This window comes from Chaetura pelagica, unplaced genomic scaffold (genome assembly GCF_000747805.2).
Source record: "Chaetura pelagica isolate M959 unplaced genomic scaffold, ChaPel_1.0 scaffold527, whole genome shotgun sequence".
Classification (NCBI taxonomy): Eukaryota; Metazoa; Chordata; class Aves; order Apodiformes; family Apodidae; genus Chaetura; species Chaetura pelagica.
The window spans coordinates 8,152-20,100 of NW_009953915.1; the positions used below are offsets into that span (position 1 = coordinate 8,152).

At 57.6% G+C, this 11,949-nt stretch overlaps 1 protein-coding gene across 1 annotated transcript in view; it reads right to left on the minus strand.

Annotated features, from left to right (window-relative positions):
- Nucleotides 1-6,302, minus strand: part of LOC104392143 (galactose-3-O-sulfotransferase 2-like) — a 9,247-nt gene extending 2,945 nt beyond the window's left edge. Inside the window, exons 1-6 of the mRNA XM_010001504.1 lie at nt 6,259-6,302; nt 2,660-2,770; nt 1,805-2,063; nt 1,154-1,558; nt 343-545; nt 40-290 (exon numbers count right to left, since the gene is read on the minus strand). Of these exons, the coding sequence (XP_009999806.1) occupies nt 40-290; nt 343-545; nt 1,154-1,558; nt 1,805-2,063; nt 2,660-2,770; nt 6,259-6,302 (1,273 nt within the window). The remainder of the gene's footprint in view (nt 1-39; nt 291-342; nt 546-1,153; nt 1,559-1,804; nt 2,064-2,659; nt 2,771-6,258) is intronic.
- Between the last annotated feature and the right edge of the window lie 5,647 nt (nt 6,303-11,949).

The window sequence follows — 11,949 nt, forward strand, 5'->3', positions numbered from 1 at the left end:
CCCGCGCGCCCCCCCCCCCCCCCCCCTCCCGCTCCCCGCCGATGTCCCGCTGGATCCTGGCCCAGAAGGTCCTGTTGAAGTGGGTGTAGATCTCCCAGTCCAGCCGGTTCCACGCCTTGATCCTCTCCACCGCCGCCCCGGAGAGCCGCGATTTGGCCCGGCTGTCCCTGGTGTTGAGGGGGAAGGAGACCACGCTGTCCAGGTCCCAGCAGAGCGTCTCCTTCAGCAGCACCATCGACTCGTCGAAGTACTCGGAGATGAGGAGCAGGTCGAAGGAGGCCTCGATGGCCCTCAGCATGTGCCGCACCCGCTCGGCCGAGGCCGCCCCGTCGGGGTCGCAGCCGAAGTCGAAGGCCATGAGGGTCCGGGCGGTCGCTGCTGGACGGGTCGTAGAAGCGGCGGGGCTGGCTCAGGAACTCGTCCAGGCTGCGGGCGCGGGAGAAGGCGGAGGCGCCGCGGTAGTAGGCGAAGGAGGACTCCATCAGCTGCACCGGGTTCCGCAGGATGGAGAAGTAGACGGCCGAGCTGGGCACCACCTTCTCGACCTGCCGAGGGGAGAGCGGGGAGGTTGGGGAGGCGGTGGGGAGGGAGAAGGGGACCTGCTTGGATTGCGGGGTGGGGGGTGCAGCTCGTCAAGGGAGAGGGGGTGTCAGGGATCCCCAGAAGATCCCTGACACGTACGTGGGAAGAGCAGTGACCAAAGCTCTACCCCGACATGCTCTCCCTGCTGGGTGACCTGTCCGGGCTTGATAAGTGTCCTTATCTCCTTGATGTTGGTCTGCGTGTCCTCAGGCGGCATCCGGGAGGGCGGATGCACGACCCAAGCAGATGTGCTTAAGGCATTTTCCTCCTGCAGCTGGTACCCTCTGGGCCCGGCCAGGGGGCCAAGACCTCTCCAGGGGCCCACCAGACAAGAATGAGATAACAGCTGCTGGCTGCTCCAGCTGCTGTCCCCTGGCTTGTCTCAAGTCACAGCACAACCATCCACCAACCCTGCTCACAGAAGCTCTCCAAAGATGCCCATAACACTAAAGGGCAACCCTCTCCCCCCACTAGCTCCATCCGTGGAGGGTTGATGTGCCCCCTGGGTGTCCCACCTCCCTCCCCACCAGCCCCTCTCCTCCTCCCCCTTCCAGCAAGGCTCTGCCCCTACCTCCGGCTGCAGGAACCGCATGTGGTGGCAGAGGATGTTGAACCTTTGAGGGCTCTGGGGAGAGAATCCCTGCACGAACTTGGCCAAGAAGTGGTTGGGGTAGAAGAGCTGGTTTCCCCCCCCGGAGGGGAAGGCAAAGGTGAGGTTGTGTGTCTCCCCGAAGCGGAAGAGGATGTTCATGACGGTGCTGCTGGCGCTCTTGTGGACTTTGAGGAAAACGATGTCAGTCTTGGGCTCACACATCTCCCCTGGAGAGAAGACCCCTCTGGCCTGATGTCCTTCTCCAAGAGGCAACTCACCACCCTTAGAGGCTTTTGTCCGGCTTGGGAAAAATCCCCTCTCCAGGTCTGTCTTATCCAAGTCCTCTGCTGGTGGGGGTTGAGCTGCTGAGGAGTGTCTGAGCCACTGGTGGTGGGGAGAACCTGTGGCTGGAGGCTGAGGCTGCACCAACACCTGCCTGGTGCCTGGTGCTGCTGTCCTGCCCTGCTCCTCTGCACTCCTGCTCTTTGCAAAGATGTCTGGGACAGCTTCAGCATCTCCCCAAACTCCCGAGATCCTCCCGGGAAGACTCAGAGAAGGACCTTTCCTGGTTGCTTTCCTCAGGCCAGGGAGGTGGGATTTCACCCTGCTGGGTGAGGGATGGGTGTTCACCTCCTTGCTGCTCTCCACGGGCTGCCATGTCCAGTGCTCCTCTGGGCTGCCTGGGCTCCTTCCCAGCGGGGTCTCCTGACTGAAGTAGAGATCCACCTGGAAGATGTCCTGCACGCCCTCGGTGGCAGCCAGCTGGGGCTTGACTTTCCTCTGCCACCCGGGGGGATCCTCCTCCCATAGCAGCTCAGGGCTCTGGAGGGCAGAGCTGAACCTCTTCTGGCCATGCTGGGTGCTCTGCTCCAGCTCACAGCGGCAGCTCCTGTGACAGGGAGGACATGAGGCTCAGCAGAGCTTGAGGAGGGAAGGAGCCTGCAAGGAGGGGCAAGTCCTCTGCAGCTCAACCAACCCCCCCAGAGCCCATCCTCCCATCTTTCTTGGGGTGACAGGATTTGGCCGCTCCCCTGGGAGGCTGGGGTGGGTGGCAGAGGAGAAGGGTGGGTCAGCAAGGATGTGCTGATGTCCCTGTCCCCCCTGGAGCACCTGGGGCTGGTGGGCAGGGGCAAAGCAAGAGAAGGCAGAGGGAGGGAAGAGCAGGTGGCCTGGAGAAGCTGGAGGAGAGTTTTTGCAGGTCACCCTAGATTGTGAGGATGGGGAGGGTGCCCAAGAGCTGTGGGGTTTGGAGACCAGCCAGGACAAAGCCCAGAGCAGCCTGCACTGGATCCAGAGTGGGCTCAGCTCTGCCATGGGTGTAGGGATTGGACGTGAGAGCCCCAGAGGGGTCTTCTCCCATCTGGATTCTCCCCCCTGTCTAAAGAAGATCCTGCTGGGTGGTTTCCAGGAGGATGGTTTTGAAGCCACCTCAGCAGTCAGCAAAAAGGCTGGAGGTGCAGGTTTGCAGTCCTGCTTGGGACCTACCTGGGAGGCTGCAGCTTCTCCACAACTTGCAGGGTGACCAAGAGGAGGATGAGGAGGCTGAAGAAGACCCAGAGCCGACCTGGCTGGCACCTGTAGATTGAATTCAGCTTCCTAGAAGGAAGCAGAGGTTTCAGACCATTGGGAGGTAGAAGAAACGTGTGTGTGTGAGGAGAGGAGACCCGGAGACTTGGTAAAAATGAGTTTGTTGGGGTTTTTTTTGGAACTCAGGTCACGTTTCCATGAGTGAAGAGCTGCAGGGGCAGCAGTAACCACGGAGCCTCAGGGGTTGTGCTCCAGCAGTGGAAATTTCCAGCTGGGGCACAGATATCACCCTGAAAGGTAAACAGTGATACCTGTGGGGTGCCCTGGGTGCTGAGGGACAGCCCAGCCCCAGCTCCTGCTCCAGCAGCAGCCACAGGCACCTCCTGCCCGACCTAGAAATAGGAGCCAGACTGGGAGAGCTGGGGTGTTCAGCCTGGAGAAGAGAAGGCTCCAGGGAGACCTTAGAGCAGCTTCCAGGGCCTGAAGGGGCTCCAGGAAAGCTGGGGAGGGGCTTGGGACAAGGGCAGGGAGGGAGAGGACAAGGGGGAAGGGATGAAAACTGGGAGAGGGGAGATTGAGGTGAGACATGAGGAGGGAATTGTGGAGTGTGAGGGTGGTGAGAGCCTGGCCCAGGTTGCCCAGGGAAGCTGTGGCTGCCCCATCCCTGGCAGTGTTGAAGGGCAGGTTGGATGGGGCTTGGAGCAACCTGGGCTGGTGGGAGGTGTCCCTGCCCATGCAGGGGGTTGGATCTGGATGGTCTTGAAGGTCCCTTCCAACCCAAACCTGTCATTCTGTGACTGAGGGGCAGCAGAGCTCTGCAAGGTAAGACTTGCTGAAATACCCTAGTGTGGAAGATCATTGATGGCCAGAGAGCCCAGAGTGGGACAAGTCAGTGCAGGAGTTGCTCCAGGATTAAGTGATGCTATTGGAAACTTGATCTGACTCTCCCACCACTGGATGTGCAGCTGATGATGAGTCTGCCTGGCCAGGCTGAGAGAAGTGGCAAGAAGGGGGTGAAGAGCCAACTGCCTGTGGTATCTACCAGCACATTCACACTCTGGGCAGGCAGAGTGATGCAAGGCTTCCCTGGCCAGCAGCACTGAGGCAGGTGGCACCTTTTCCTACTCTGGTGTCTGTATTTTGGGCAGATAGAATTCTGGACTTGCTTCCACAGAGGTCCCTGGTCGGTACTAAACTTTCAGGCTGTGAAAGGTCCAGGTGTCCTTGCTGCCAGCCTGCTGCCTCTTTGGAGATGTCTGTTGTGTTGGTTGAAGGACCAGCTGCAAACATCAAACACGTGTGGGTCTGACCAGGAGCTGGTTTTCCTCCAGGCTGGCTCTGCTGGGACTCACATGCATGGAGGAGACTGGAGGATGCCAAGAAGTGGTGGCACTGAAGGCAGCAAAACTGCCATAAAATGGCACAAGGAGCCTTTGTCTTGGAGGCTGGAGCAGCTGGATGGTTTGTGGCTGAGCAACAAGCATTCCAGAGGCTCAACTGCTTCCTGTGGGTAACTCCCTCACAAACCCTCTCATGGTTGAACGTGCCAGGATGAGACCATGGGTGTCTTGGGGCAGAGTGAAATACTGGAGATCCAACACCAGGAAGATGTCCAGGATGCACTGGGAGCTGGTGGGAGCCAGGGCTGCATCCTGCAGCATCCCTGGAAACGCCTCTAGCTGTGGGGCTGGAGACCCCCAGGGGGTCAGAGCCCTGCCACCTCCAAACGTGGAAAAGCAGGATGCAACCATGGATGCAGGACCCCAGTGCTGCCTCTGGCTCAGCAGCAGAGCCCCAGCAGCTGAACCCTCCTGCCTAAGCTCAGGGGGTTTGGTCCAAATCCAATGGGACGGTCATCTCTTTGGAAGGGATGGTGTCTCCAAACTGTGTCTCCTTTCCTAAGCTCAGTGGATTTCTTCCAAACCCAATGGGAGGGTCATCTCTGTGGAAGGGATGATGTTCCCAGCTGTGTCTCCCTGCTCTGCTCCAGGCAGGGGGGGCCTGGGGTGGGTTGGGGCTTGTTGAGCTCTGCAGGTCATAGCTCAGGGCCGGGTGCTGCGGGGGTGGCCCAGGCTGAGGTCAGCGGGCGGATGGGTGACAGAAAATGACTTCATCTCTTTGCTGTGGCCAGATGTGGTCCTGGCAGCCAGTGGCACTGCCCAGGGAACAGTGTCCAGAGGCTGTGCAGCCTCTGAACAACCATCAGAGCCCTTTTCTTCACTCACACCACCAGGAGAAACACAAGATGATGGCCCGTGGGGTGCTCGGGAGGAGACAAGAGGCAGCAAGAGCAGGATGGCACTGCCAGCTGGTGTTGGCACCCACCCATCAAACAGCTGGGTTAGGAGACCCTCCCAAGTCCCCCTGCCCCACAGCTGGGTGTGCAACACCCCGGATGCTGCAGGGATGTGGGGATAGGCTCTTCTGCCCCGGAACGTTCTCCCCAGAAACAAGGCTCTTCCACAAAGTCAAGCCCTTCTCTGCTCCTCTCCCATCCTTTCCAGATGAGAGCTGTGGAAGAGCCTCATCATTGGGTTTGCCTCGTGAAAGACTTGCCCACAGCCAGGTGTCTGCCCCACAGGTGAGGGTGCAGGGAGCAGGGAGCCCTCACCTGGGCTGCAGCAGGGAGGGATCAGCACCCTCCTTGGCCTCACCAAGGTCTTTGCTGCTCTTCTTCCTTTACAGTCTTGGACCTCACAGAAGATGCTGTTTTCCTGCCTAGAGGAGAAGTGCTGCCCTTGGAGCTTCACTAGGAGAGAGACTGAGTCCCATCCAGCCAGACCTCCCCACCCCTGAGCAGAGAAGTGCTTCCCTGCCCACTCCAACCACCACTTCCACCTCCGACTGGTTCTCAGCACCGAGGGCCCTACAGGGACATCACCTCTGGGTAAGGTAGGACTAAGATTTGTACTTAAGGAAAGACTGTTTGACTGAGCAGATGAACCCCCTCCCCAGATTAATACTGATAATTATAAATAAACAAGCTCCACTTACGTGACCAAATACCTCCTGAACCTCAGCATGGTGAGCTGGAGCTTGGCTGGGGAGCGGGTGGTTCTTGTCGGGCTGGTAGGATGGAAAGCAAACACCCTCAGCCTGGCTTGTGTTCCTGCAGCTGGTGGCTCCTCCCCGGGGATGGAGAGCAGACCATGGACCTTCCCACTCCTGCTCTGCTCCCCAGGGCCTGCCCCAGCCTCCCCTTCCACTGCCTGGCATGTAACTCCTTGGTTTCACCCATTGCTCCTGATGTCCTGCTTTGACCCCCTTGTGTCCACCTTGCTCTGCTCTTTGTCCTTTCCTTTCTCTTCTTGTGCCCTGCTCTTACTTTTGGAGCTTAGGACAGAGATGGTTTGGTCATGGGTGGTTAACTCTTGATAAACCCTGTGTTGACACAGTCCTTGGGGCTGTGCTGCTGGGACCCCATGTGGGTTGTGTCACAGCTGTAGGTCCTGGGGCTCATCATCCTCTCCACCACCACCACCCTGAGCTGGGGTTGCAGCAATCCCTGCCTCCCTCCTTTGCCTCCCCTTGCTTCTCCAGGAACAGCCTTCACCCACCTGCAGATCCAGGCTCTGCTGGACACCTTGGTGATGTTCTCCATCCCCCATCTTCAGGCTGTTTCCCCCAAGCCAGCAATGCCCACAACACCCCATGCTGGGACTGTGCCAGGATGACCAGCCCTGTTAGAAAGTCAACTCCAAGCACCAGCAGAGTGATGGTCACTGGATCTGCTCCTCGCTGGTGTCAGACAACCCAAAGAGGGCCTGGGAGGTTGCCCTCCATGATGGAGGTCCATTTGCTCGTGGTCTCCTCCCTCCTCAGCAGCTTGTCCTCCCCTTGGAGGACATCCTGCACAGCTCCAGCAAGACACAGCCATGGCCTTTCATGACCAGGGACCCTGGTAGCAGGAGCTCCTTGTACTTGGGCACCAGGCACCCCGGGGTGCTGGAGATGGAGGTTGTGTGGCTGTGATGAGCCATGAGGACCAGTGGCTCAGGCTGGGCAACACCAGGCTCTGAACCTGCCTCCTGGTGCTGCTGGAGAGGACCCTGCTGATGGTGCTTTACCTTCACCCATGCCCATGGGGCTCAGGTCAATGCAGACCAGGCAGAGCAGTCACTTCCAGCCCAGACCTGTGGCTTTCTGGAGGGACAAAAGGTCCTCCAGCTCCCTCCCTCCCCCAGCTGTTCCCCTGGCACGGGCAGGCACTGCCTCTCCCCGGCCACCTCATCGAAACCACAAGTTTACTGTGGAGCTGCTGGGTTCTCCACCCATCCTGCACTCCTGCTCTATCTGCCCAGGCTGGTGGCTTATCTGAGAGCCCCGGGGCTGGATGAAGGCCATGGGTGAGCTTGTCATTTGCAAGGATCAACCCCCTTGCTGCTGTTGGGACCCGGGGTTGGTGTTCTTCCCTCTCTTGCTCTCCAGACAGCCCATGGGATGGGTAAGGAGGTGCTTGTAGGACCTGGAGAAGGTGGCTGAGGGGTTTGTGAACATCCCCTGGGCAGGATCTCAAGGGGACAACCTGTTGCTGTAGGTTCAGTTTTGGTACATGATCCTGGTGAAGATTTACTTATTCCTGCCCCATCCCTGGCAGTGTTGAAGGGCAGGTTGGATGGGGCTTGGAGCAACCTGGGCTGGTGGGAGGTGTCCCTGCCCATGCAGGGGGTTGGATCTGGATGGTCTTGAAGGTCCCTTCCAACCCAAACCAGTCTGGGATTCTTGGGCATGACATGACCCATCTGTGGAAGAGGAAACTCCTGCTGGGACCTGGTGCCATGGAGCACAGCAGATGCTCTCTGCCTGCTTGTGTCAGAGGCCACATCTGCAGGACCTCAGAAGCTCTCCTGGGCTGCTTCTGTCCTGCTGCCACTGCATCCCAGAGAGGCTATGTTGGAGCATGAGCTGGATGAGGCTCCACTTGTGGAGGTGACAGTCCTCTGAGGTTGCACCTCATGCTGTCTTCTCCTCCAGAGGTGCTGGAGCAGGGGTCAGGGTAGGGGCAGGCAAGCACATCTCTTGTAGCCCATCTCTTGAGAAGGGAAAGGAGACTGTCTCTGCAGTCAGGTCCTGCTGGGGTGACCTAATGGGCTCCTAACTGTTGTGGACATGTGAGGAGTGTCCTGGTGGTGCAGAACTGCCCCAGGTGACCCTCACAGGAGGGTATCTGCACCCTTGTAGGTGGGTGCTCATTCTCTACCTGGGGATGGGCTGGTCTCAGCAGAAGGGAGACGAGGAGCCCCCAAGGCAGCTCATGGCTGAAGCCTCATCTCTTCCAATTCCAGGTCCCTGTGTTCCCACTCCTGCTTAAGACAGGGAACAAGGAGACTTCATGCTCCTTGCAGAGGTCACCAGCCAGCAGGGGCCTTCCAAGCAGGAGCAGCAAAGCCTGGTTCTCCTGTGGGCTGGGGTGCCAAGACAGAGCAGCAAAAACAAGGTGCAGGAGAAACGGTTTTCCTGGTGAGGAGGGGACTGATGTCCTTGCATCTGAGGGAGCTGGGGGTGTCCAGCCTGGAGACAAGGAGGTGAGGGGAGACCTGCTGGCTCTGCAGCTGCCTGAGAGGAGGTTGGAGCCAGGGGGGTCGGGCTCTGCTCCCCAGGAACAAGAGGAAACGGCCTCAGGTTGTGCCAGGAGAGGTTGAGGTGGGATATGAGGAGAAACTTCTTCCCCAAAGGGCTGTCAGGCCCTGGCCCAGGCTGCCCAGGGCAGGGCTGGAGTCCCCATCCCTGGGGGGATTTCCAAGCCCTGTAGATGTGGTGCTGAGGGACATGGGGCAGTGGTGGCCTTGGCAGGGCTGGGTTAGTGGTTGGGCTGGATGATCCTAAAGGTCTTTTCCAACCAGAGGGATTCTATGCTTTGTACCCTGGATGTTGCTGGATCTCAACAAGAGGTTTGTGTTTGTCCTCCCAGCAGCAGCTCAGCCTCAGATGAGGTGGGGAACTCCAGGTCTGGGACCTCCTGTTCCCCGAGGTCTGCAGTCCTTGCTGCAAAGCCCCTGATGGAGAGAAGCCTGAGCAAGCACTGGCTTGTCCCCCATGCCCCAGCAAACTCTTTGTGCAGCTTTTCTGTTTGCTTTTCAGACCAGTTTCCAGACAGACCCGTTCACGGAACGACCCACAATCATTCCCAGATCCCTTTATCCAGGGCATCCAGCTCCCTGTGTTATCAGCAAGGTGCAAGTTTGCTTTCCCAGTTGTTTGGAGACCTGTCACACACACCTGGGGCCTCTCCTTCCGTCGCTGGACACTTGCCCATCCATTAGTGCCCACCTGAAATGGGGTTTGAGCTGCTTCTACACTTTGCAGGGCATGTTGATCTCATGGGTTGTTCACTTCATCAGTTCTCCTGGCAGACTTGACCCAACCTGCCCATCCACACCTTGGAAAGGATCCTTGGGAAAGGATGCTCTGGGCCAACAGTGTCTGGTGGAGAAGTTGGGAGTGGAGCTTGGGAAGTCCTTGGCTGGTGCTGGAGTGCTGGGCTGGATGGGATCCCTTGTCCTGGAGCTTGTCACAGCACCACCCAGAGCTTTCCTGAAGGCTGAGGAGAAGCTGGACATGCTCAGGTGGAGGTGAGAAGCCCATGGTTTGTCCTGGCTCTGTGCTTTGTGGTCTGTGCTGGGACTTTGGCCCTCACCCAGCACTTGTTTGCTCTTCAATCTTGGTCACCTTATCAGAAGCCTTTGAACAACCACACACGTATCTCCACTCACCTTGGAAATACAGACTCTGCCAGTTCTTTTTGGTTGTTGGGTTGTTGTTTTTTATTAAATTGGTTTCCTTGCCAGAGACCTCAGAGAGATTAGAATGATCCCTCACAAACCTGGGCTTTGTCTGGGAGCCTCTGAAGTGCCAGCAGCACTTGGGTGCTGAAGGACCTGTGCATTTTAGGGTGGCTTTGACATAAAACCTGATCCCTGAGGGCCTTGCAGGATCTTCTGAACAATCCCTGATGGTCTTCTCCAGACCAAGACACCAGGTTATGTGTTACTGGGAGGACCTGCTGGTCTGTCTGTAGGTGTCTAGAAGCAGAAAGGAGAGAGGACAACCCAACCATGAGGTGCTACAGGTTCTCCTCAGCAGAAGTGGAGAGAGGCAGCTCCTGGAGGATGCTTCACACCACGTGTTGCTCTCCTGGCCTTGCCATGGACTGGGCCCAGTGAGTGCATCTCTCTTGTCCTGGGGAGTGCAGACTGGACCCACCAATCCTGAGCAGAGTGGGGAAGGAGGCTGCTGGAGCTCGGGAAGCTGCGTGTGACCTGGGGATAGAATCATGGAATCATTTAGGCTGGAAAAGACCTTTAAGATCATCGAGTCCAACCATTAACCCAACTCTACCAAGTCCCTCAGCACCACATCTATAGGACTTCCAACCACCTCCAGGGATGGTGACTCCACCACTGCTGGGAAAAGCAAACCCTGGGATAAGAGGTGAAATCAAAACGAGTGGGCCTGGAATTGGGATAGATTGTGGGGCTGGGATAAAGAGAGACGCGCGGGACACGGCTCGGGCTGCTCGCTCACTGCCGCCTTTCTTGGGAAGGTGCTTTCATGTCTCTCCAGGGCCAGAGTGAGTCTTGTACTTCACCTGAGCTGGAGGAGTGGGTAAGTGCTGGGTCCAGCCCTGCTTCTGCCTTGGCCAGCACCAGGTGGTGGAAATGGTTTTCTGAGGAAGCTTGGCTGGAAAAGCCACGTGGACTTGAGGACAACCAGGTGGTTCAGGCGTTTGCAGAACAAATGCCCTTTGAAACAAATCAGCAGGCAAACAGGGTGGGGACTTCATGGTCTGTTGCCACCTCCTATTCATGGAGAGCTTGATAGGGCGCCCAGATAAACGTCGGTGCCTCACCTGCTGAATAAAAACCAACCCACACCAAGATGGAGTGAAATCTAGGAGAAGTGTGATGGTTTCTAGGAAAGCTGCAGCATGGACAGGGGAAGGCTCAACAGTTGCCCCCAAGATGGAGATGGGCATGTTAACCTGCTCTCAGCTCTCACTGAGGGGTCTTCCCGAGGTTATGGAGGGAAGCTGAGGGTCAGTGTCTCAAGAGGATGGACAAGATGGGCTGCTTGGCTGGAGCCCTGGAGTGGGGAAGAGCTGCCCTGCTGGTTGAGGGATCTCTGCAGGGTTGTGCCACAACAAGTATCCTGCCTTCTGCCTCTGACAGCCCCACCAGAAGAAGGAAAACCTTGGCAGTGGTGGAGGGTGCATGAAGAGGTTCTGCAGGGTGTTCCTGTGAGGAGGAGATCACAGAAGGGTGTGTGGTATTCATAGAATGGTTTGGGTTGGAAAGGACCTTCAAGAGCATCCAGATCCAACCCCCTGCATGGGCAGGGACACCTCCCACCAGCCCAGGTTGCTCCAAGCCCCATCCAACCTGCCCTTCAACACTGCCAGGGATGGGGCAGCCACAGCTTCCCTGGGCAACCTGGGCCAGGCTCTCACCACCCTCACACTCCACAATTCCCTCCTCATGTCTCACCTCAATCTCCCCTCTCCCAGTTTTCACCCATGATCCACTAACAAGAACGAGCCTCAGTTCATCAGAGGAAGATGCTGAAGTCCTGGGGTTCTAGTTGTGTTGTCCTGTAGATGCTGCCAGCAGAGCTGCCCCCTCCTCACATGCTGGGAGCAGGAGTCCTTGTGTGTGGCGGTGTCACCTCCTTTTGGGAATTTGATCCTGGTGTCCCTCAGCAAGGAGAACAAGAGGACTAGTGCTGGTGTCCTGATAGGACTTGGAGAAGAAAGAGTGCCCACCAGGGAAAGGGGTCAAGCTGGGGCTGTGTAGAATGATGAGCATGGACACAATGATCCAGAGATGGGGGAGTATTGGGTGGGATGGAGACCCTCTATATATGTCAAAGGTGGGAGAAAGATGGAAAACATCAGATGTCCTTGTCATGGCCAGCACCAAGGTGCATGGACTTGGATTTTGGCTCTTCTGCAGCAGTTTTCCATGCAGCACCTGGTTCCTCCACCCAAACCCAAGCCCAGCTGAGGGCAGTGATCCCCACACAGGGACCTCAGCCTCTGGGAGCTTCCTGAGATGTCTTAAAACTTCCTCCAGGGATTAGAAACTGGGTGGCCTTGAGCCCTGTCCCTTAGAAACCTGCAGTGCCCACGTCCTCACCACAGCTCTTCTAGGGAAGGATGAAAAACTCAGGCCACTTTACTGCTTGTCCCTGCAGGGGTCATCAAAGCAGCGTGGAAAAGCCCAGGGAGCTGCCCAGAGAACAAGCACCAGGCA